The 26,714-nt window shown below is 47.3% G+C and overlaps 1 protein-coding gene across 1 annotated transcript in view; it reads right to left on the bottom strand.

The window, feature by feature from the left end:
* Positions 1 to 25,413, bottom strand: part of IGSF9B (immunoglobulin superfamily member 9B) — a 137,982-nt gene extending 112,569 nt beyond the window's left edge. The window contains exon 1 of the mRNA XM_061592582.1: positions 25,270 to 25,413. Within this exon, the coding sequence (XP_061448566.1) occupies positions 25,270 to 25,336 (67 nt within the window). The 5' untranslated portion in view covers positions 25,337 to 25,413. The remainder of the gene's footprint in view (positions 1 to 25,269) is intronic.
* Positions 25,414 to 26,714: the final 1,301 nt, after the last annotated feature.

Here is a 26,714-nt window from a genome sequence, read left to right on the forward strand (position 1 = left end):
CAGTATCATCTGCCCAGATGAGCAACTGTAGGGAAGTTCCACATACACAGCTCTGAACTTCCCCTCAAAAAGGGAACAGCAGAGTTAAAAATATAACAGATAAAATTCCAAATACCTTGTTATGAATTCCTCAGAGGAAGGTGCACCCAGGACAAGGCAATAAAGAGAAATTTGCTGCATTATATGGGAAGGGCTACAGCTCAGTGGGAGAGCATCTGCCTGGCATGCAGAAGGTCCCAGGTTCAGTCCAGCAATGTCTCCTGTCTGAAACCCCAGGGAGCTGCTGCCGGTGCTGACTTAGATGGACCAATGGTCTGACTCAGTATAAGCCAGCTTCCTACATTCCTATAGCCCCTTTCCAGCCTCCTCTTTTAGGGCCTAGCAGAGGAGCTCTTGCTGAAACTTCCATCAACTGCAATTTTAGGGACAGGATGTCAGTTGCATGCTTGGAAGGACAGCAGTGCCCCAGGCTGCGTTTGCGACACTTCACAAAGCAAGCTCCCTGCATGCCTTTACCCTCCCTGCCCAGTTGTTTTATGCAGTGCGGAAGCAGTCTGTGGTACAAAGCAACTGCAGAGTCTCCCAAACACGCAGCTGGAGGCCAGCCAGGACACAGAGGACTTGATGCTCCTTGGCACAGTCCCCAGTTCTCTTATCTGCCGGTCAGCTCCACGGCAACCCATTCACCTGTAGGGCTTCCCAGTTTCAATTCAGCTGGCAAGGCTGACAGTAGTACAAAGCAATGAGAGAAGGTAACAACCAACAAGTAGCAGAAGAGGCATAGAGACCTAAAGTTGGGGGATGGAAGGGATTTTGGAGATAATCTAGTCAAACCCCTCCTCAATGCAGGATCTGTAATGCTAGACCCATTATGGCAGGGGTGGGGAACTTTTTAGACCCACGAACCAGATCCTTATGAGGGTCAACCTTGTGGGCTAACTTTAACAGGCAGATGGCCTGTGCACCTGTCAATCACATGATGTCATTATGATGACACACTGACAGGTGGGTTTTCCCACCCACCTGTCAAAATCCCTGTAAAATGCAGGCTTCTTTCTTGGGTTTCTCAAAGTGGCAGCAGAGGCAGCAAGGTGGGTGAGCAACAAAGAAATAAGCTTTCTTTGGCTATGCAGCCCGGCTCCCTGAGTAGAATTTAACCCCCACTCATCAGCTGACAAGTGGGGGTTAAATCCTGCTGGGAACAGGAGCCCGCAACCAATGCAGAATCGAACACTATCCACCGATCAGCTGATGTCCTTGCAGTTTCCACTGACTGGTTCCAGTTGTGGCTTCTGGAGCAACAGAGAACAACCCTGTTCTGTCTTCTGCACAACAGCTTTTCAAGATATTTGAAGACTGCATCTAACTCTTGATTTGAAAGCTAAGCCAAGCCTGGAACCTCACTCCCAGTGGGGGGGGGTGCTCACATTCCGCTTTAGGGCCCCTGTGACTTGCTAGTCAATATGAAGCCTCTGGTTTAGCCAAGCATGAGAGAAATACTATGGGCCTGACCCTTGCCTGATCAGGTCAGCCAAGGGCGTTGCTAGATACACTTCAGAGTTCAGCTTTGCCAACTCAGTTCCCAGGTCCAGGCATCAGCCATAGGCTGGCAAACCTAAAAGATACTCCCTGCAGATCTAGATTTCAAGTATGGCTACCCTCGGCACCAGACTGTCCCTACACATGAGGATAGGAGACTAGGGATGACCAAATCTGGCCATTTTTATTTCTCTATGTTCCTCATTTTTCCAATCTTAAATTCAGTTCTGCAGCAATTTGTGATTTTTTTTAAAAAAAAAACCCTCATGAAAATTGGCCAGCATTTTAATGTGAACTTCTCCTCCAATATATACATTTTTGCAAGCGATTTTCCCTAATATAATGCATTTTACATCATTTTCACTGATGTATGCATTTTATGCACACTTTCCCCTCAATATATGCATTTATGTACACATTGGTTTGAGAACTTCATTGCGAAATCCAGAGAAGTGCATATTTCAAAGGATGGCTGTGATTCAGTTTGCACATTGGTTTGAGAAGTGCAAATTAGGTCGTTTCTCATTAAAAAGCAAACAAAACTGAATTTCTCCTCCACCCCAACAGGAGACCATATGCAACGGGCAGTCAAATGGATGGGGCAATCCTATACAAAACCTCTGCAACTCCATAAAAGTCAGACTTCCACACAAACAGGGCTCTCTCTGCCTCAAATACACTTTTCTGCACATTGTGTGGCTCATTTGCACAATCCAGAGAATGGACCAAAACACCAAAGACACTCTTGTAGACCAAGAATTGCCCCGCTTGAAGCTGAGGGGATCCCACAGCCACTTCCTCACCATTTGTCAGGTCTATGCAGAAAGCCCAGATAGATGGCCTTACTACATCAGAGTAAGGCTGGATTTAAGGCATTCCTCAAGCACAAATTGTGATGAGATGTACAACACATACAGGTCTGCATTTACCAAGCAGTCACATGAAGAAGTTGCTTGTCTGGGTGTGCTTGTTGTCCTCTTCCCTCCTCATCCCTTCCTTCTTTTGTGTCATGTCATTCTAGGCTGTGGGCACACTGGTTGCTTCAAAAGCAGCAAGAATGGTTTTTATGGCTGCATTTTGAAGCAACTCTGCCCTCAGCTGGACACACCTCCCTGTCCCACTGCTGACTTCCGAACCGCCCACAGCAAAGCATTGGGCCAATCACTGTCTCTGTCTGAACCTACAGCAAAGCATTTCCATTGGCCACACATGGAGGGGCAACAGGTTGATCTACCAATCAGTTGCAGGACCTGTCTGAAGTTGATTTTGGGGGGGAGGAAATGCACTGGAGCTGATTCAGCCAGGTTTTAGAGTAATGGGGCCAAAGTTTGACTACCGTCATGTGCCCAGCTTTTGGAAAAGGGAGGTGGCGATGCACTGGAACCAGCACAACAGTAAGTGTGTCTGTGCCCTTAGACTGTAAGCCTGGAGCCAGGGACTGTGTTACTGTTATTGATTTTTGCTCTGGGAGCTTTTCCAGCTAAAAAGAAGGTAGAATAAATATATTTGGATGAATTAAAAAATAAAACCATGGTAAGCTACCATTTGACAAGGGGTAATTTCTGTTCACCCTCTAGCCCAGCACAACTGCAGACTGAAGGTAAAAGAACAGAGGATGGGGAGGTGCTGGAGGCCCCTTCCCCAAATTCGATCCATGCTAGGAAGAAACCTGGAGATTACACCAGAAACCGCATTTCAGATGCCTGATTGATCTCTTGCCTCAGTTCTCCTGAGCCGGCTTCCAGATCCCTCAACGCTACTAGCAATTTTTTTAGAAATGGCTCTTGACTACATTGTATTTCGAGACCCTTCCTCATGAGCCTCGCTGACAGGAAGGAAGCCGGTAATTCAATCTCAGCATGATCCTTTAATGGTTTCTCAGCACAAACAAACAAAAAGCATAACCACAGCAGCTCCGTGTCTGCATGGAAATGGGCAATAAAGCTTGACAGCTAGGCAAGGTAGTCGCAGGGGAATATGCCTAGCAGTTTCCTTCCTGAAGAGTCACAGGTAAGAATCCATGCTAGTGTTAAGAGTGATCCTAAATTCCTCTTATTCCATTTCTTGCTCAAGAGGATATTGGCTGCAATTACTGAGCAAGGTACATACGTAAGCATTTGGGTGTTTCCAGACATCTTGTTTATTGAGCATTCATCCTTATTTGTTTGCAGGGAGATTAGACAATGCTGGGTATTTAATGAGCGCTCATTCCAGATTGTTTGTGGAGAGGTGAAATGATGTTGCGTCAAAGCGAGTGCTATCCCACACTTTGCAGTACATTTTGCTTTCATTTTCCTTATTGCAAAAAAGTCTGATCTTTGGTGGCAATGGGTTTGTTACAGAAGACCTCCCAATCAACTGTAATTGCACAGCCTGAATTCACAGTTATGTGATTAAACCTCCCCTGAAAATAGCAACACTCTGGAAGTGCTTTTGCTTTCAGACAGGTGTACGGATGTCAAGTGGCATTATAAGGTGAACTGAGAATCTTCAAAACCAAGAACCACATGGAACAAGATAGCAGACTCTACAGTTCTTAAGGAGGGCTGACTCTGCATCACCAACACACTGGCCATACCAGCAGTTGCTTACAAACTTTCCTGAAGTATGAACGCAGGGCAAGAGCCACACGTCAAAGCCCAGGGCTGGCCTGCTGCCCTTGGATGCATTGGAGGACACTGTCCCATGACCAGTGTCAACTAAGATTCAACAGCAAGTCTGACTGGTTTCTCCGCATGAAATTGGAGAGGCACCACATTTACTTTCACCTCAGGTAAGAAAGAGTTGCAGCCAATATCCTCTGTCTGCTAGCGCAAGGGCTGTTGTGCTAGTGGATGGGAAGAGCCAGCGTGGTGTAATGGTTACCTGTGAGATAGGTTAGGCTGAGAGGCAATGACTGGGCCAGTCACTGCCTCTCAGCCTAACCTACCTCACAGGGTCGTTGTGAGGATAAATGGGGAGGGGGAACCATGCATACCACCTTGAGCTCCTGGAAGGAAAAGGTGCATTAGAAATATAAGAAATAAATAATGTTGTGCGACAGAGGGATCCAGCGCAACAGCTGCGCAACAAAGCAACTGCTTATGCATTCCCTCATGCAACAATGTTCCACTGCTGCAAAACATTTTGCCAGTGGAACAAGCATGCCACTAAGTGACTTCAGCTTAGTGCCACACTGTATCCAACCCCAAATGGCTTGTGCCATCCTTGCCAAAGCAAACATAAAAGCCAGTGGGCTGCAGTGGTTAGAGTGTCAGACTATGACTGGGGAGACCCAGGTTCAAATCCCCATTCAGCCATAAACCTCACTGTGCAATCCTGGGCCACTCACTGTCTCTCAGACTAACCTACCTTCCAGGGTTGTTGTGAGGATAATAGGAGGGAGGTAAGGACAACATCCAGAGGTTCTTGGAGGAACAGTAGAATACCAATGACAGCAACATTTTAAGAAGAACGCTAACAAACTGGAGCACTTCCAGAGCACAGGAACCAAAATGGTGAAGGGTCTGGAAATTATGTCTTATGAGGAATGGTTGAGAGGGGAAGGGGAGACATGAAAGTGATCTGCAAGTATCTGGGACGCTGTCATGCAGATGGTGGAGATGGCTTATTCTCTGTTGTTCCAGGGAGCAGAACTAGAACTAAATAGGGGGAAATAGCAGGGAAGCGGATTTCAGTGACACTTTAGGAGAAATGTCCAAATGGCAAGAGCTGTTCAACAGGGACTTCTCCTTTTCTACAGGTATTTAAGCATAGCCTTGATGCAAATTTTCCAGGGCTGCTATAGTTGCCTCTTACACTGCAGATCCCGCATTATACTGGGGGTCTGGGCTAAATGATCTCCAAGATGCCTTGCAGCTGCAGATTTCTCTGTGTGCCAAATGCTCTATCCTTTTCCCCACCTTCCTTCCACATTCCCTCTCATGGCAATGAGCCTTTGATGGATGAGGCCAACCTTCCCACAATTTGTCTAACCCCTTTTTCATATGGGGTAAGCTGGTAACCTTCGCCACAACTTTGCGACAGCACATTCCATAAATTCGGTGCCCACTGTGCAAAGAAGCACTTTCTTTTGTCTGTCCTGAAAGGAACGTCTATCAGTCTGAATGACTAATTCCGAATTCTTAGATCAGGCATGTGAAGGGAGGGGGGAAAGTCTCTACTCTCTCTGCACTGTGCATCATTTTATAAAACCTCTGTAATGTGGAGAGCCACACACAGAGTAGATTTGATGCTAAAAACTCCCAGATGTTTTACCCTTTGCTGCAATCCTCCCATTTAGGCAGATGTCTGTCACTGCATGCATGACATCACCCCTGTTTACTGCAATTTATAACCCCCTACCAATGTTTGCGATGCTTCCCCCAGAGGTCATTCACACAAATGAGACAGCCTTCTAAGCAAGGCTGATTGCATATGGTACTCAGCATCTAGTTTAAAATGGGGGGAGTAGAGAGAGAATAGATGCAGCATAGGGCTTAATTTGTGCAGGGTTCATCCATGGAAGCTATTTTTAATACCAGGCCAAGTCCCAGAATAGAGGTAATAACAAAGATGAGTGCACATCTCTCACTTACTGAGCAGCAAGGGCCTGTGCTGCAGACTTCCAACTGAAGGAGCAAGGCTGGGGGCAGGGGGGCAGACTGCATGGATTCATGAAGCCCCAGCCCCTCTGCTTAGAAATTAAATGTCTGGATTGTGCCATAGCACAGTAGCAATGCTTGAAGTGAAGCCCTGTAAGGGGACTCCTAAGCACTGGCAAGGCAATGGAGGCAAGCCCTCTCCTCCTCAACCTGCTTTGCTGCCTGCCTATCGTGTCAGCCTCATCATAGCTCATGGCTTTCCTTTGCAAAGATATGAAGTCACCTTCTCTCACTCCCTTTATTTGCATGCCGCATGCCTATTGGATTAAAAAGAGAGAGGATGGGATGGCCTTCCCTTGATCTATTTGCATCCTGCAAGCTCATCGGTGGAAGCACAGGCCACAACCGGAGCACATGCATGTCACGTAATGCCAGAGAGAGAGAGAGAGAAATAGATTTTGCCTTTGCTTTTTCTCCCCCAGCCCTCCCCGCCACTCTCATTCCTAGCAAGACACCCTCTAGACTCCCCCAGGTGCAGAACGCATGCCTTGCAAGGAAATGAGTTACAGAAAAGATGGGGAGTGGAAGAGGTCACCTCCAGGACAATTTCTTAGGGGGATGCCAGCATACTTTATGTAGGGCCAGAAGCTTCCCACCTGCCACCACATAGATTTCTCTCCCAGCACTGGGCAGCTCAGGAAGCAGGGAGCTGAAAACACCAAGCCCTAGCAGGATTGGGACCAGAGTCACCGGGGATCAATCCACAGAAGCCTTATCAATCTGCAGAAGCAGAAGTGAGGAGCAAGTCCAGAGTGTGAGCCAAGGTGGTCATCAAGAAAAGGCTCTAAAAGCAATGATCTGTGCTCAGAGATAGTTAGGAATGGACAAATGTGACCATGTTAGCTTCTTTATTTTTTTCAGTGTTAAGTTCGATCGCCCACAATTCCGCATCCCTTTGCACGTTTCTTTTAGAAGCACTCAAGAAAATTCATCACAATCTTAGTGCAAACTGAAGCTGAATGTTGAAAGATTCAGGAGAGACAAAAGGAGATACTTCTTCTCATGGCACATAGTTAAACTATGGAATTCAGTCCAACAAAGGCAGTTGTGGCCAACAACTTGGGTGGCTTTAAAGGAAGAGTAGACAAATTCATGCTTGGTAAGGCTCTCAATGGCTTTTAGCCATGATGGCTATGTTCTACCTCCACTGTCAGAGACAGTATGCTTCCGAATACTACTTGCTGGGAACCACAAGTATGTCGAGTGCTGTTGCGCTCAGGTTCTAGTTGCAGGCTTCCCATAGGCATCTGGTTGGCCACTGTGAAAAGAGGAGGCTGGACTAGATGGGCCACTGGCCTGATCCAGAAGCCAGGCTCTTCAAATTTCCCTAATACAATACATTTTTGCATGTTGTTTTCACTAACATATGCATTTTCTTGCCCATCTTCCCATAATACCCACATTTTTGTACACATCATTGGATCGGAGAACTATCACAAAATGTGGAAAAGTGAGAATTTCAAAGGTTAGCTGTGTTTCTGTTCACGCATTGTTTCAGAAAGTGTGACTTGGGGAGCTCCACATTAAAATGTGATGTGAATTTTTTTCCCTACCCGTAGCAGACGCACAGGGAGTTGGCAAGCTAGGAGGGCGGGAGGGAAACAACTAGGAGGAAGAATAAGATGAACACTTGCACAGAGATACCTGGAGGAAACTTGGGAAACCAAGGCTAACCTGGAAGCATTTATAGTTGTCCAAGAAGAGCCAACGGCCCGTCCTGAGAGTGAGTGAGAGAGAGAGAGATCCATCCATGCAAGGGCCTGGGAGATTGATACTGTTCCTTCTCCCTCCCCTTTGCATCCATGAGTGTCCTAGCAATGGAGGAAATTGTCTTATGCCAGGTCAACTTTCCCCATCTAGCCCAGGAATTGTCTGTTCCAATCAGCAGTAGGTCTCCCACAGGTATGGGGAATACCTTTGGCCCTCCAACTCCAATCATCCCCGGCCATTCACCATTCTTGCTAGGGTTGATGGAAATTGCAGTCAGCAACATCTGAAGGGCCAAAAGTTCCTCCCACCTGCTTTCCCAGGTCTCAGCCAGATGGCATCTCCCATCACCTAATCCAAGATACTTTTTCACTAGAAATGCCAAGAGAAGGCTCTGAACCTGGGAGATTCTGCAAGCAAAACACACACACTGGATCAAGGAGTTCTGGTTCCCTCCCCTTGCGCAATGTCTCGCCACAAGGGGCACTGGCAGAAAAGACGAAGCTTCTGGTTTGAAGCCCAGCTAGCCCTGACATCCACATCCTCCTTCAAGTGGCTGCACTAGTACAGAAATTTCCTGCTGTCCTCCAACAACCCATCACTCTCCCAGCGGACACACTCACCATTCTCATTATACTCCTTAATCCTGCTACCTTTCTTACTTCCACTCTCTCAACCATATATTGGATAGAAAAGCCTGACTCAGAGGAGATAAGAGATTAAAGCTGGTATCTCTCTCACTGTCTCTTGTTTTTGTTACGTTGTCACAAGTTTTTATAGACACAGTCCCAACGAAGAGGAAGAAAACACTAGACATGGAAAGAAAAGGAGCCACCGCACTAGATCTCTAGGGTTAAAAGTCTTTCAGGAAGCTTCTGATGTGGCAAATTCATAGAAGCCATCATAAGAAGTTTCCGTCTTCCTGAGACTAAAGACAGGTGGGTTATTATTTTCATCTAATAAGAAAGACGTAGAAACAGCTACCAACAGCATTACTTTGAACCTATTCTTCACTGCAAGAAAGGGAGACATAATAGCAAATACCTGTTAATAATAGGTGAAAATTGTACCAGTTTTCTTGGCCCATTGTAGTAACGCTGTTCCAGTTTCATTGTAAATTTGGTAATGGGCTTCATGTGACAAAGTTGCCTTCTTTTTGCCTGCCTTGCGCAATTTTGACCTAACAGGTCCATTTTTTTATCCATCATCAGAATTTTTTAAAAAACTTTCATGAATCGTTTCACGCATTTAAACCTACAGATTTTCAAAAAAAACCCAAAAACAAATCAAATTCTTTACATATCACCTACAGTGCAATCCTATGCATGTTTACTCAGAACTGTCTCACTATGTTCACTAGATATTTCTTTTAAATATGCCTAGGATTAGCACACTTGAAAACAACTGCTTACACACCCCACCTACCTTTTCCATACATAACTGTGATTTTCCTTTTCCGTAAGTAGATATTTCTGGAGTACATGGATTTTTGTACACATACAAGGACACTGAGTAGGATCACTTCCTTGTTATTGTCATTCATGCCTTGATGACTTCGCTGTTAAATTACTACACTGTGCTCTATGTAAGTTATCCTCAAAGTTGGTTCAGAAACTTTAACTGGCGCATTGCACCAGGTACAAGATGGTGCCACTCATCTATTGACAGAGAGCTGGTGAAAGCACGAGTGTTCTAATACAGTTTCTAGGTCAAATTCAAGGTCCTAGATTTACCTTCTACAACCCTAAATGGTCTGGGCAAAGATAATATCAAGAAATGTCTTTCCTAGAATGATCCCTCCAGAGCTTTTCAATTGCCAAAGGAGCCCACTCCAGGGCCCCAACCTCTTGTGGTTATCTACTAAAAGCAGGGCCTTCACTGTTATGGCCCCACAGCTATGGGGGGAATTCATCTGTCTATTTCTATGCCCCGTTTAGGCAAACTGGTTAAGATATTCCATCAAGCATTTGGAAGTTGAGGGTAATATTTTTGTTTTTTTATTGTAAAATGCTTAATTTTATATTTGACATAGTTTCAAATGGTTCTGTACCTGACAATGTCTTAATTGTATTTTTTATTATGTACATCACCTTTGTTGAAAAGTTATTTAATTATGATAATAATTCCAAGCCCCACAATCCAATAAAAAGAATGTTAGGTGTACTGAACCTTGAGCTATATGCCCCAAACTTTCAAGAAGCAAGGCTAACAGTTACTGGCCAATGCTGAATTTCTCCATGTGATAGAAAGTAAATGTCTATGCTGTTCAGCCAACAAGACTCATAAATATTCACAATCCACTACAACAAAATGCAATACGTGACCTATTATATCATTTAAAATGCTTGACCCAGAAGTCAAATATTTCCCCCCGTGGTTTTCTGTTTTACAGAGAAATTAATAATACAGGCTTTAATTTGCTATGCTCAATAAGAGGGTCCATTCATTCATTTTTCATGTTGGCTGGGCCTGATGGGAGTTGTAGTCCAAAACAGCTGAAAGGCACTGGGTTGGCAAAGGTTGCTTAAAAACAAGAACTGGGTTTTATCTGAAAACTCTGAGAATGGCAACAGAAGTGGATTTAAGGAGAAGGGCAGAAGATGCAAGACGTAAGTAGGGCCCATGGGGAAAATGGGGAAAGGAGTGCGACCCATTTCATGCAGCCTTTGGATGCAAGAAGAAAGCTGTTTCTCCATTTGCTCTTTGGGGTGCCTGTTCTCCCCCCAAGATTTCCCTCTGAGATGTTGGCTGCATCAGTCCGTTCTGCTGGAACTAGCAGCAGCATCCAAGCCTGCCTTTCCATTGCCCTGGTATGTAGGGAACAGCTTCTCTGGAGCACCTCTCAAGCAGAAGCAACCGTGCTTCTCTGTGTAATCTGGAGGGTTCACTCAAGGCCGCAGGGTGGAAAAAAAAGCTTAGAGGATGTTAAAAACCATTTCACTACAAGCAGTGTTATCTGAAGCACTGGGCTTTCTGCCATCAACAGGTAATTAAAGGGCTCAGTGGACCACTCTGCCACTTTAGGCACCCATCTGGAACTCCTAGCAGGCCTGGGAGATATACATCCTGAACTAATCAGGGGTTGAGCTATTGGGAATGCTGCATATCCCCACCAATCACATCCTCCCATCCCTGACTGCCTTTGCCATGTGGCTCCATTGGTGGCACAGATGTCCCCCCCCCAAACCACAGTGCAAATTATTAGCAACCAGAGGGAGAAGAATGTACAGCTCGCAGTGACCAAGTATGATGCACTGAGCCTCTCTGTAGCGCACACACACAAATCTATCAAAGTGATAGGATGAATGAGCCCCTTATAAAGCTCTTAAGAAGAGCAGGAAGAATTAGGCAGCGGTCTTCCATTGATCCTCGAGGGAAGAGAAAAAAGAAAATGGCAGCATGCAAGTCGGATGAACTTCAAATATATTTCAGATTGCATCACATCTCAGAAAGTGCAGAGCTGCCTTGCAAAAACAGGCCAAGGGTCCAACTAATGCAGCATACAGTTTCCAACCATGGTGGTCAGCTAGAGACTGGTAGACTCCCTTGGAACCTGGAGGCTCCAATTAACTCTCAAAAGACAAATGATTCAGCCTTTGTCTGTTCTGTGTCAGGTTTGCCTGCATTCAACCACGTCCATTCAGACCTATTTTCAGTAGTTTTTTAAAAAGGCTGCATGAAAAAGTTGCATTTAAATTGTACACATTCCCCCTAAAATACACATTTGTATGCATTATCTCCACAATATATGTATTTGCATGCTTTTCTATATATCCCCTTAAAATATGTGTTTTTCCCATAAAAATAAATGTTTTTGAACCAAGACTGTACCACAAAAAAGCAGAAAAGAACTACACAATCTGATTGCTGCTTTCAGGAAACAAAACAGCCATCAAAGCTAGCGCCCATCACCACATCCCATGGCAGCAAATTCCATGGGTGAATCAAATTTGTTGTGAAATATTTTCTATCATCATTTAGGGAGGGAAGGGAGAACTGCCAAGGTGAAGCAGAAATGGGCTGGTGAATTGGAGGCTTCCTACTCTCCGGGGCCACACATCACATCCCTAGTCTAACCCAACTGGATCCAGCATCCCTCGCGTGAGCTTGGGGGTGGGCTGCTCAGCCAGTTACAAATTGCATATGACAGAATGCTGCAATTAGCTGCTCAGTCATCTAAGAAACTTCTGAGAAAGCTGCTCTGATTCCAGCCTTTCCCCCTACCCCCCACTGCAAAACACACAGCAGACTGTAAAATGGCTGAAGGAAGGGGGTGTATCCACCTCACACCACAGATAATTTACCTCCTTGACCACCTCAGGCAACAGCCTTCACCTACGACCACCATCTTTTTGCAAGCCTGTGATCAATTACCTGTTCTTCTCATTTTGCTTCTCTGTGTCCATGATGGAGCAGCTTCTGAAGAAGAGGGTTAAGTCAGGTCTTTGGAGCTACATTTCCTGCTTTTTAAACCAGATTTTCCAGGTGGAATAACTGAGGCACATCTAGGTCCAGCAGCTTGCCTCGAGGTCACGCAGACCACAAGGAAAAATGAGGAAGAAGCCACAAAACAGGGAACAGAGCAGACGGGAAAGGCAATTTAAAATGATTCAGGCATCATCCCGTTCAGATGAACCCAACACCCCTCAGCCAAAAGGCTCAGAGAGGAGTTCTTTCTTTCAGTAAGGCAGGCAAAGCCACCACTCTTAGCTAGCCAGCCCCCGCACAGCATACATGTCTGTGCACAAGGAAGTCCCACTGAATTGAAGGGGATTTGCTCCCAGGTAAGCAGGGACAGGCTTGCAACCTTAGAGACTCTCTACCCACATCAAGTCCTAACTAACCAGTGGGCAGCTGTAGGGTAGAAAGTCAAATGGAACACACATAGGACAAAGGGTCAATTTAAGTCACCCCAAAAACTCAAGGCTCAGTAAAAAGGTTCTCCCCACTAGGTCCCTCAGGATGCTGGGGGCTCCTCAAGGATCCCCCAACACCCTTGAGAGAGCAAAGCAAGCTTGCAAAGTAGACATTGGCAGGGTAAACAGAGTGTGATTAAATGTATCACCACTCCAGAAAAGCCCAGCTGCCTTATGGTGGAAGCCCGTAACTGGATACAGTCCTGTCATAGCCTGTAGAATGGTAAACATGAAGCCAGCTCATTTATAACAGCTCAGAACCTTGCTTTTGAAAAAGAAAAGAAAAATACAGTCCCAAATCTAGTAACTAGGACACTCACAGTACTTTGAAAGCAGAGACAGGAAGAAGAGAATGCCCTCATTCGGTTCGGAAAGTTGCCAATCAACATGAATAGGAATGTCTCAGGCCTACGAAATAAGATAGCCCTCAGTAGGCAAAGGCACAAACCTACTAACCCCCAATGTTAGGGCCTGCTCAATAAAGAATGGCCTCCTGAAGTTTCAAAACACACATTGCTGTCAAAAGAAGACCAGTTGCATCCACAAGCTCACCAGCCCCCTTCCCATTGTATCCTCAAATATTAGACAGGCGCCGTTCCTGTTTTCTTTTCAGTGCCGACTGAAGACCTTCCTCTTTCAACAAGCCTTTTAAGTAGAGACTTCATGCCAGTCTGCATTAGTGTTGGAATTGTTTTTTTTAAATGCTTTAAAAGTGTTTTTAAGATTTTTGTTTTTAAGATGTTTTAAAGTGCTTCTGATGTTTTGTTGCTTGTTTGCCTCCCTGGGCTCCTTCTGGGAGGAATTATTGTTGCTATTATTGTTATTATTATTCCTGTTGTGCTGTCAGAAGCCATATCTACTGGAAGAGGAGTGAGTAATCTCAGGTTTAGGGACTAATGTGGTCCTCAAGGGCTCTGTCCAGCCCTCTGGGGGGCTACAAATGCCATACACCTCACCAGACCAGCAGACTGTGCCCCATGAATAAGAATCCAGAGCATCAGTCACAAACTAGATACAGCTGGTGGGCCATATCCTTGCCTCCCTCAACCCCAAAGGCCAAGTTTAATAGATGGGCAGGGCCAACCACCTGTCGATCACCTGATGATGCCATGTGTGGGACAGGTAAAGACATGGCTTGGCCAAAAGTAGGGTTTGCAGGCACCATCAGTCAGCTGATTGCCAGCACTAGCTGTGCCTTTTGCCAGCATGGTTGGATCTCAAAAGTCTGCAGGAAAGGGAATGGGTCAGCTGATGTCACTGCCACTACACCACCCTGGATTTCAGTTGAAAGCATCGACTCATACCAATTGCCAGCAATGCCACTGTGATGCAGCAACCTTGCCAACAACCCTGGGTGATTACTCTTCCCCACCACCACCACCACCTCCTGTGACTGAGCCTGAAAAGCAATCCCAAGGCATCAGAGTAATTGTTGCCCACCCAGTGAGACCAGAAGATTCCAGCAGCTCCCTCTCCTCCCAAGAGCCTTAGGTCTGTAGGTCCTCACAGTACCAAGGAAAGGCAGGGAAAGTTCCCCAATACTCAGCCAAGATTAAAAGGGATAAGACGGAAAAGCACACAGAGCCACAATTCACCCTCAGAACATCCTGCTTCAAGAGACCCTTGTGGCTTTTAGTCACCTTTAGTCTTGTGGCACTGACCCTTTAGAATTCCCTCTCCTGCCCAATTAAAGGGTGCAGCCACTGCATCCCTGACCAATGGCCACCCAGCCTTGGCTTAGAAGTGAAGGAGAGCCCACCACCTCTCAAGGCAGTCTGTTCCACAGCTGAAGAGTTCTGACTGCAATTCAGTCACTGTGGAGACTCTTCTCAGTAGCTAACACACATACCTTTCATGCTGATTGGCTCCTAGGGAAACTGTTGTTGTGGGAGAAGGCATTAACAAGGATCTCATTCCCAACCCAGCAACAAAAAAGGGAGCATGCCTATGATTATCATGAATTTGCCACTGATGGGAATGCAGCTTACTGTACAAAGGTGAGAGTCACAGCTGTTGCTCTGCCCACCTTTGACTCTGGCCCCACCCACCACTGACATTGTCCATGAGGCAATGTGGCCCTGGTCTCCCAGGTCGTAGTCCAACACCTTAACCTGATAAAGGTTTCCTAGCCCCGGATTAAGCCAACGCATGGAAGATTTGGAATCACACTACTCACACAGAATTGTTTTCATGCCCTGCACAAAGGTTTCACAGAAGCATCTTTGCAGGTCCCTGTCAGCAACAAGATATTGAAGTAGAGGCTCTCTTCATTTGGTTTGCTGTTGTACATATGCCAGTGTTTTCAATGTCCTTCCATGAAGCAGATCTCAATTCTGTCATTGCAGGCAGCAAATGAATTTGCCTGACCCATCCCAGATCTGCAAGAAAAGCTTTCCAGAACGCCCCGCACTTTGCCTCCTGAACCTCTCACGCTGCACTTACTGAGCGTGCACAGAGACAGACGCATGCTGGGATGCATGGCAAATGTTGCACATGACAGCTGGTGTTCAGCATGCTACACATTCCGCCTACGGTTACAGGATCTGCTACCCAAGGGCACACCCACCTGCACAAACCTTCTGGTGCATGCTCATGCGCAGTGTCACCGACTCTGTGCGTGCTGCTCACAGTACTCTTTGCTATGTTCATGGAGTCCTCTCAACCCACACCCACGCACCACCCAGAGAACACAGCCATCACTCTTCACCTCATGCATACACTTGTGGAGCATGAGTGTTTACACTTCGCACACACCACTCTAGGCAGACACACTCATCTTATAACTCAGCGCCCACCTCCTCTCCTTCCTTTACGCTCAGACAAGCTACCATTTCCCTTTTTAAACCCAGTTTATTTCTCTCACACTGTATCAGTGCTGGGATTACACTTATGGGGCGGGGAGCTCTTCTCCTTTCTCCAGCATTAACGGACTGACCCCACCCTTAAAGCAACCCTTTTTGGCTGAAAAAGGAGGCAGGAAGCCCTTCCGAACTTATCCTTCCATAGCCCTCCACATTACAGTGGGTCTTTCAGGACCAGGGAGGCCTGTAAATGATGCTTTCACATCACACCAAGTACTCCAAGGACAGAAAAGGCTAGAGCGGCTCTTTTAGGGAGTCAGTGTAGCATGAGGGATATGGAAGAAATTCCGTTTGGTTCACAGTTTAATGCATACCCATCTAATCTGCACTTCTAGAAACCACGGACAGCTATCATTTTGAAGTTTGCTAGGGCTTTCTTTTCCCCAATGTATTTTGCAATACAGTTTTCTAACCAAATCGTGTGTGCAAAATCCTTATGTTCAGAGGGAATGTGCATAAAAATGCATATCTGTGAGTGGAAACATGCAAAAATGTTCTATCTTAGAAAACCACTTGCAAAGGTGTCTAATTATGCAAAGCTGCATACAAAAATGTGCATATCAGGAAGAGAAGTGAGCACTTAAAATGCTGAAGCATTTACATGAGGGCTTTTTATGTATAAAAATTGCAATACCCACTTTTTCTCCAAATGGACGCCAAAGTGGCTACTATCATACCAAAGCAAATACAATAATATTAAAAGATAACCAGAGCCAGTGTGGTGTAGTGTTAAGGTGTTGGACTACGACCTGGGAGACCAGGGTTTGAATCCCCACATAGCCATGAAGCTCACTGGGTGACCTTGGGCCAGTCACTGCCTCTCAGCCTCATAGGGTCGCCATAAGTCAGAATCGACTTGAAGGCAGTACATTTACATGTTAAGCAATGCAAGGTCTGGTTCTGAGCAATACACAAATTGGGGTCAAAGGAGGGTACCAAAAATGGTCAGGAGCCTGGAAAACAAATCCTATGAAGAAGAATGGAAACAATGAGGGATGTTTAGCCTGGAGAAGTCTGGTGAAGGAAGAGGAGGAGGAGATGTGCATGACAGAAAAGGGGTGTAACACAGCAGAGAGCAACGACTCCTTTTCTAAAGCCTTAAAAGTACGAATGGAGGAGAAATGTTACCAAATTCTTCCAGCTACACAGGAAGTGGACTGTGAAAAACCAACCCAAATTGTGTTTGCATTTTGACAGATTTGTAGGGCAGTGCAATATCTCAGACAGGAGGTCAGGTCTCCTGCTCCCCTGGTGCATTCACTATCGCTGTCCAATTTCCCCGCTTTTTAAAGTTTGATAGAAATATCCGTTGGCTATAGGTACATTCTTAAACTGCAAGGTTTTTTGCCGATTACCGTTTTTTTCTGCTTTTCAATCCAGGAGGTAAGAAAAGGGATCCTGTTCAAGTTTGCTGAGAATGGATTGATCATTTGCATGCTTATTGATTGCATGCTTATTCAGTGGGATTTACTCCCCCGCAATCATCCTTAGGATAGGTGAAAATAACCATGGGGGGAGGAGGAGGAGGAGGAGGAAGAGGGAGGGCTAGAGTGGGCAGAGGAGAAAGAAGAAGGGAGGGGAGGAGGAAGGGAGAGCAAAGAGGAAGGAGAGGAAAGCCAGGTCTGAACATTTTCATGTTAACTGAGTTCAACAGGATTTACTCTCGTGCAATCATGCCAGTGAGCCAGTGTGGCGTAGTGGTTCGAGTGTTGGCCTACAACCTGGGAGACCAGGGTTCAAATTCCCACACAGCCATGAAGCTCACTGGGTGACCTTGGACCAGTCACTCCTTCTCAGCTTCAGAGGAAGGCAATGGTAAACCACTTCTGAATATCACTTACCATGAAAACCGTATTCATAGGGTTGCCATAAGTAGCAATCAACTTGAAACCAGTCCATTTCCATTTCAATCATGCTTAAGATAGGTAAAACTGAACATGGGGAGGGGAGAGGAGAGGGGGAGGAGGGGATTGGAAAGAGATGGGGAGGGAGAGGAAGGGGAAAGAGGGAGGGAACAGGAGGAGGGGAGGGCTGGTTTGATCATTTGCATGCTTTTTGAGTTCAGTGGGATTTACTCCTGTGCAATCATGCTTAGGACAGGTGAAACTCCTTCACAAACTATACTTCTCAGGATTCTTTCAGGGAAGCCAGGACTGGTCTGGCATGAGTGTGGCCCCCTGATTAGCCAAGCCAAGCAGCTGTGAGTCTGGCTTTTAGAACACTGACCGTTGGTTCTTACTGAGCATGCCCGGGCTTATCATTGACTTCAGTTTCTTAATTTAATTAAAAATTGGCCAGGCATTTTTTAAACTTTTAAATTGCAGAAGATGAAGGTCAGAGTATGGGGCAAGATCAGTAATAGGATTACATGTACCCTATGAACATGGTTGATTTTTAATTAATTTCAACAAATTATGAGAACTCTGACAGAAAAAAGTCCAAAAGGGGTCTGGATTTTTTTCCCCCTCTTTTTACACTCTGAACTCTCAATTCTCTCTGACTGTTTTGTGTATAGCCATGAAAATTTAGAGGGTTGTTAAGCAATCATTTCTGAGTTCAGGACTATAAGTTTTGTAAGGTTTATTTTAAGATGAGCTTATGGGAAACATCAGAATGGCATGGGGAGTATTTTCAATTGAACATTGCAGAATGCGAAAAAGCCATGCTGGCTATAGTATACAGCTACTCTTGTGGCTGTATAATCAAAATAACATAATAAATATAAAGCAGGGGTGAGGAACCTCAAACTCAGGGGCTGAGGCACCCCTCTTGGTCTCTCTATCTGGCCCTCAGGACTCTGCCCCAGGCCACACCTCCCACTGACCCTGCCGTTTATTCTCCTTGAGTGTTTGCACCTGGCTGGAGTTTGTTCTTGAACTTTGGTAATGCCAAGATGGAGACTAGATAGTGATCGCATGTGCAGAAATTAAGCTACTGTTCAAAGGCAACATCTGTATTCCTTCCTCCACCCACTTTTGCCTCTGGCCACATCCAACACTGGCATATGACCCCTGGAATGTTGCCCAAAAGAGAATGTGCCCCCATTACCCCTGCTATAAAGTGCCCTGTGAACCAATGGGCTGCCTTCAAGTCGATCCCGACTTACGGCGACCCTATGAATAGGGTTTTCATGGTAAGCGGTATTCAGAGGGGGTTTGCCATTGTCTTCCTCTGAGGCTGAGAGGCAGTGACTGGCCCAAGGTCGCCCAGTGAGCTTCATGGCTGTGTGGGGATTCGAACCTGGGTCTCCCAGGTCATAATAGCATACTAATAATACCAAGTTTTTGAGGCCACTTTCAGATGCAGCAGCTTTTCTGCAATGGGACAGAATTGCAAAATAACATACACAGGTGTGCTTAAATCATCCCCAGCGAGCGTTGTCTACTTTTCATGGCAATCTCTGAAGTGGTGTGCATGTACACATATGCAAAGCAGAAGCAGCTTAATCCAGACACATGAACAACCATTCACTGGGTTACCTGTGGCAAATACGAATTGCCTCAAGGCGACTATCAGAGAACCTTTTGCAGAGTGGGAAAGGGTGGGTGGTGGGTTTAGTGCCAAGCAAGCCAATGCACAGGCGTGCATTTCACAAGCATTTTAACCACATCCAAAAAGCATACCATTGCTAACTCTTTGGGGTACATTTGCACCCCTGTGCAAAAATGTTCACAAGAAAATGGGCACTGGGGGAAGAGGGGTCACCTCCCCATTGCTGAGGCAACCAGACTGAGCCTCCCTCATCCCAATCAAGTCACAGGCAGCTGACTAAAACATGGAGAAGAAGGGGCACCCCGGTGAGGAGGTCATCTCTCCGCAACCACATTGCTTTCAACAGAATGCACACTCAAGCGTGTCCCTAAGGGGATTCCCCCATCCACATTCTGCACTGGCTACTCCTTCAGCTAGCTGCTGGGCCAGAGCAGAGGCCTCGCCACGCAAAACTACTAGACAGGGAAATCACCAGCACAGTAAGGCAGGGAATATCAGCCCGGCTGCCTGAGCAATGGCTTCTCCCCCTCCCCCGTTCAGAGCGAAAGAAAGCAGAGGGATTCCTTTTCCCTCCACAACACCATCATGTTGCCAAACCCAATTGGCTGCATGGCACTGTGACATCATCATGTTCACGACTCTGCACATCCGACTGGCAGAGAAGAAGCCACTTCAAATTAAGAAGTGGCACAAAAGCAGCAGCAGTAGTGACAGGAACATAGGAAGGTGCTTTTTGCCAGATCATTGGACCCTTTGCCCACCTAGCTCCGTGTTGTCTACTCTGACTGGCAGCAACCCTCCATGGTCTCTGGCAGAAAGATCTTTCCCGTCTCTTGCTAACCATGGGACTTCTGCATGCAAAGCATGTGCTGAATGAGTTATGATCCCACCTCTTGTGAAGCGTGTCACCTCCAAGGGCAATGGCTGCGAGGAGGAAGCTTCTGGTTCAACGCCTGGCTGATCACAGCATCTGCCTCTTCCTCCAGGTGGCTGCATTGGTGGAGAGAATTTCTGCCCAGCCTCTATTAACTCAGCACTACCCCTAGTATGAATGCACACACACAGTCAATTCTCGTTATACGCCTTCATCCTTCTACCTTTCACATTTCCATCCTATGACAGAATTGTATATAGGACAGAGAATTTTGGTCCTGGGGTCAGGGGAGATGTAGGGGAAAGGGAGAGTAAAGGGGGGAAACACACACGCATACAACAAAAACCAAGTTACACAGCAAAAAAACCCTTGAAAAATCAGGGCTATACTATCCCACCTCCTCCCCTCCATCTGTCAAGCTGCCGGTGCAGCATGAAGTGACTAACACAGGTGTACAGAGGCAGGTAGGCTAATAAAAAAAGATGAGCTGTGGATTTTCAAGGCTTGTTGTACTACGAAATCTGCTCTGCCGTAGTATAAACTCCTTAATTTCATATCTTTGCATACCACCATCAACATCCACAGTGTTGACAGTGCAATATTAAGTCCCAGCCCTGAGGAGCTTGCAATCTAGAGGAGCCTTCCCCACCTTGATGCCCTCCAGGTGCTTTGGACTGCAGCTCCCCTCATCCCTGAGCGTTGGTCATGCTGGCAGGGGCTGATGAGAGTTGAAGTCCAGTAACATCTGGAAGGCACCATGTTGGGGAAGGCTCCCCTAAAAACACATAGGAAGCTGCCCTATATGGACGGAGTCAGACCTTGGGTCACCAAGCTCAATATTGCCTGCACTAACTAGCAGCAGCTCTCCAGGATTCCAGACATGGATCTCTCCCAGCTCTACCTGCAAATGCTACAGATTGAACCTGGGAATTTTTGCATGCATGCTGTGTCCTCCACCACCAAGCTATGACCTTTCCCCTAAGGAAGGGATGGTGAACCTGTGGCCCTCCTGATGTTGCTGGACTCCAAATCCCATAAGCCCCAGACACCATGGATTATGGGAACTGTAGGCTAACAACGTCTTGGAACACCACATGTTCTCCATCCCTGCTATAGACAATGTTCTAAGCCAGAGGTAGAGAATCTGTGGCCCTCCTGTTGTTGTTGGCCTACAAATCCCATCATCCCTGGCCATTGGCCATGCTAACTGTGGCTGATGGGAGTTGGAGTCCAGCAACATTGGGAGAGCACTAGGCTGACAAAGGCTGCAGTGAACTGTCATGACTACCAGTTGTTGATGAAATGCCCTGCTCTGGACAATGTGGGTTGATCCACTGGGAAAAGAAATATTTCCACTTACATGTGGTTACAAGTGGCTGTGCTGCACCAGCTGTGTAAGTAAGCCAATAAAATGATTTACTGGTCTATAAAATGTTGATACTAGCGCACATACACTTGTATTTATGGTTTGTCAGCAGCCTAAGAGGTAAAAAAATAAGAGAACAACATTTATATACTTTTCCCTGTCTGGTCCCTACAAGCAGATTCTTACTGATCACAAAAGAACAAGGCAGTATGGCTCTTTTAAAAGCCTTTGCTAGATGGTCCTATAGGTCTGTAATGGGACTGAGACATGACAGAATCCAGAGCATAAATTGCTAATCAGCTCTTCATTAGGGAGAGAGCATGGGCTTTGCATGCAAAAATGTCCCCAATGCAATCTCTGGTACCTCCACTGAGAAGGATCAGCTGTCGGGGAAAAACCCATGCCTGAGCCCCTAACCTTGGAGACAATGGAGACTGGTGGCTCTGATGTCAGTGGGGCAGTGAATCTGCACTGGGTTTTCATTTGAACTTTCACGGAGCTGTCCAAGGTGCCAAAACATATTCCCAAAATACATTCAGCACCTTGGACAGCTCCTTGGACAGCTCCTTGGACAGAGCAAATTCACAGCCCCACTGACATCAGAGCCACCAGTCTCCACTGCTCCACCAGTGTGAGCAGACAGTGCCAGGCTAGGTGAACCAACAGCCTGAGCTGGTGTAAGGCAGGATCCTACACATCCAAGGCACTGAGCAGCTCAGAATGGATGCTTGACTTGGTCCTGCCTTGCCTGACTCTGCACTATTTATCTCTCTAGCCCGGTCTTCCCCAATCTGGTGCCCCTTCAGATGTTTTGGCCTCCAGCTCCCATCGGCCTCAGCAGGCATGGCCAGTGGCCAGGGATGATAGGAGTTATAGTCCAACCCATCCGAAGGCACCAGACTAGGAAATGCTGCTCTAGGCCTCTCTTGACTATGCTTGATTGGCAGCAGCTCTCCAGCAGAGGTCTTTCCCATCCACCTGACCCTTTTAACTGGTCATCCCATGGATTGAACCAAACCAAAGTACTTGCTCCACCATTTGAGCTATGTCCCCATTCTCTGGTTTCAGTCACCCATGTGGATACAGGCTGCAAATCCTCGACTGTTTAGGAAAAGCATCTTCAGATTTAGCAGGCATTAGCACCCCAGCCTCGCGCCTACTCGTGTAAAATAAAATCCCACTCCCAGGCAAAATAAGATGACATTGTGGGGAGTTGAGTCTCTGCCACGACATTTTTTTTTAAAAAAAATGTCCCCATATGTGTATATTGTACAAGTAAAAAAGCTAGTGCTAGCACTTCAGGGACAAAGTCCAGCCCACACTCCCTATTGTGCTAGCATTCTGCTTGCAGGGTTTTTTCCTCCTAGAAGAACTCTCCTGCAGTCTGGAGCCCCTTGTTCCTGACTCATTCTGCTGCACATGTAGACCACACCTCGTAATGCAGAGGTAATGTAGTGACACTAGCCTTTGATGGAAGATTCCCACTAAATACACTAATATAAGGTGCTTAGCAACCAGAAAATATGACACTGGTGAAATGCAATTAAACTAATGGATTATGAACACCGTTGCAGGAAATTTATTTAGAGAGCCATATATACTATTCTTGGATATCTACGCTTGGCACCATCACTTAAGAACAGGCAAACTTCCCTAAAATTATTTTCAGAAAGTCTTTTCCAAAAAGGGAGGGCGAGCTGCCAGGAGGCCCTTCACCCAAAGCAACACAAGGTTATATTCGACGGGTGAACACACCTGGCCACCTGTGGTGAGGGACATCACTTCCAAGTGACCAGGCGGCACAACTTCTGTAAACTGGGAGAAGCTGTGTGTCCTTGTTGCAGGGTACGGATAGGTCACACAGTTGATATGCATGTGCAGGCAAGTTTGTGTGGACTAGTAACATGTGGGCCAGTTTGCAAAACTGAGCACCGATTCTCACCAAGAGAAAATCCATAAGGAGAACATATCATCCCAGCCAGTTCTCAGCCAGACTTCAGGAAAGTGGTGAGACAACCCTGCTTTCTTCCCAGTATTGCCAACTCCAGTCAAGAATCTCTGGGCTCCCTGGCAGCAGATCTCTCTGGTTAAGTTCTCGAAAGAAGAGTCTACACACACAAGCATTGCCAGGACCATTCAAGTGTCTGCAGTTCCAAGATCACAGTGCACACAGTTGCCACATATATACCAATATCTCATAAACATCATGCATCTTAGTTGAATGTCTTCTAAGAGATATATTTTTTTAAAAAAAAATAGCATTTTCATAAAATGCTCAGGGCTGTTGTAGCTTTCCCTGCCCTGTATATTCCTTACAACAATTTTTTTTTGTAGAAGAAAATATCTTGCTCTGCCAGATGCTGTTCAGAATTAAGCACTTAACTATCATACATGGCCATTGCAGATGTGCTGGGCAAGACAGAAGACACATGTGTATGCCATGAATTCATGAAACATAGGAAACTACCTTGTACCGAGTCAGACCACTTCTCCATCTAGCTCAGTATTGCCTACACTGACTGGCAGCAGCTCTCTGGGGTTCAGATGGGGAGTCTCTCCCAGCCCTACTTGGAGATGCCAAGTATTGAACCTGGGTCCTTCTGCAGGCACAGCAGATGTCCTGCCAGTGAGCTACAGCCCTTCCTTGAAGCCTCATGGGCAAATGGGACACCCCGCCCTCTGGCACTGCAATAGAAAGAGGCAATCTTCAGATCAGAGACTGCACCGCAACGCAGTAAGAGTGGCCTTTTATCAAACGTCCCACCCACCCCTCCGGAGACACTCAGGAAATCCAGTTTTGCACTTCTTCAGTAAAGTTGGCACCTGCCATTTGCTCACCAGCCGTATACATGCCCACAGGAAAAACGAGCAAACCCACTCTCTGTGACTTGGTATCTGTGACTGAGCTAGGCTCAGATTTAAACAAGCCCTGTGAGATTTGTTTCTGATTAACCTTGGAAGCTAGAAGTCTTACTTGCAAAAGTCACCTCTGTTCCCCGAGAAAAATACAGTGGATCGCTAGCTAGTAGCAGATGTCACACGCACACACATCACTTCACTACTGCCTCTTCCTTTCCCCCTAGTCTTCAGAACAGAGAGGCTGGAAGTAGCTTAGGCATGAAGTCAACCACATCCTACACAGCCTTACAGAGTCCAGTAGGACTTTACACAATCGGGAAGCGTCGATAGGATTGCAGCCCTAACAGCACTGCTTTGTAAAGCAACTTCAACATCAACCACAGCATTGGAATCTTGCTCGATGCGGACCCACACTTTGCCTGGACCATCAAAACGCATTGGTCAATCTCACGCATCTCTTTACAAAGTGTAGGGGCACACTTGCTGCAAAAGATGTCTCTGAAACCGCTACAGAAAACCGGGCGGGCAAAATAACAGAAAGCCAAGCCAAGAGCGAACTGTGCTCCACCGTAAGAGTGTTAGAAACTCTGCGAGACTTATTCGAGTCCTGCTCTTGCTCTCCGTATTCTTCGCTGTTTTTTTTTTTTTAAGAATGGTTTCACTACTGTTCAGACCACATCGCTTGCCCCAAATCGTTTCTCCAACCAACCCCGATCCGGAGGGCAGGGACGAGGGGCGTAGGCTGTATTTTTAAAACCACGGGCAAGTTTTTGCCATCTCCCCTGGACGCGCTTCCTCGCTACATGAAAGGGAAACCCCTTGGCGCCGGAGAGATGGCACGGACGAGGCAAAGCCTGGCATCCTTTCCCAAATGGAAGGGCCATAAGCGAGACAGAGCGTCCAAAGAGGGAAGCGACTCCCGGTGCCTAAAGCGGCACGCCAAGAGCGCAAAGGAGAGGGAGAAGCGAAGGGACGGGGGGCGGGGAGGGCGCCCGGTTGCACTTCAACTCACCTTGAGCGGCCGCCAGTCCTCTGGCGCTGATCACACTTGCTATCAAAGTGGCCACATACCAAATCATAGTACTATCGACCGACGACCAGGAGCATCATCCTAGCTGCGAAGCGCCCTTCCTGCCGGAGACATTCTCGACAGCCCAGCCCAGCCAGCCCAGCCCAGCCCGGGGTGAGTGCACAAGGTGCGCTGCCTCCCCTCGCCTCCGCTTCCTTCTCATGCCCTCCTCCACCCTCCTTCGGCCTGCCTCCCCGCCGCTCGCGCCATCCTCCCTCCGCCTCTCCCAGACAGGCAGCAGCGCCAGCAGCGGCAGCCTGGCCAGGCACCTGCGCGACTGGCGAAAAGCACCGCCGGAAAAGAGAGAGCTCAGCCCAACTCCTCTCCCGGCGCGCAGCCTAGCCTGGGCCATTTGAGCCTCCTCGGAGACGCCCCCGCCGGCCACCTATTGGACGGCGGGGAAGGGAGGCCGGTCCCGATTGGCTGCAGGCGCTGACAGCGTTAGGGGAAGGAGGGGGAGGGGGCAGGCGGCCCCCTCCTCCTCCTCCTCCTCCCGCCTGCCAAGGTGGGTTGGAGCGTGCAATGCACAGAGCCGCAGAATCATGCGCAATGCCAGGGAGAAGGCGTTGATTTCCCCCCCTTTCCCACCTCCCATCGCCTTTGCCTCTTCCCCTCTCCCTCCCTTTCTGCTCACACTGCATGGCCAGTTCCCCAAGAGGAGGGTGCTCCTGGACCAGGGTGAAGGGAGGGAGGGAAGGAGGGCTGGCTGGCTGCAGAGCGCTGGCCAGAAGGGAGACCTCTGCAGAGCCCCCAATGCAGCTGGTGTAGAGGAGAAGGGCAGGGAGAGGGAGAGGGCGAGAGATGCCCCCTTTCCTAAGCTCCCAGAGCGCTTTTCTCCCTCGACTTCGCCAGAGCTTCCCACACTCCTCCTGATGACTCTGGTCCCGGCCGAGTGGGATGGCGGAACGGTCAGCCTTTCACCCACTCTCCCTGCTTAGTGAGCTTTGCTGCTCCAGATGAAGCTCCTCTTTCTGCTCCCCCCCCTCCGCCACAACTGCTCCTGCTGGTCTCCCTCCTTCTCTTGCCACCAACGACCAAGACTGGGCGGAGGGGAGGGGGAGAGAGCCCTTGCGATGCATGCTGGAATCCCATAATATTTTAACTTGAGCGGGGAGGACAGCATCGTGAAGCTGTAGGGGCTGATCTTATGGGGTTCTCTTTTCCACTGAGATTTCGGACTCTGCGATGATCATCACCCCCCGAGCAAAATGCCCATGGAGTCTTAGACCTGGTAAAGTCTTTGTAGGGGGTGTGGTGCAGCCTTGCGTGGTACTCGCTCATAGACACCCTCCCACCATGCCTTCTCATGGGGCTGGTGGCTCCATGTCAGTGGGGCAGTGGACTCCGCTTTGGGTTTTAATCTGAACTTTCAAGGAGCTGTCCGACAG

Source organism: Rhineura floridana, chromosome 12 (genome assembly GCF_030035675.1).
Source record: "Rhineura floridana isolate rRhiFlo1 chromosome 12, rRhiFlo1.hap2, whole genome shotgun sequence".
NCBI classification, from domain to species: domain Eukaryota; kingdom Metazoa; phylum Chordata; class Lepidosauria; order Squamata; family Rhineuridae; genus Rhineura; species Rhineura floridana.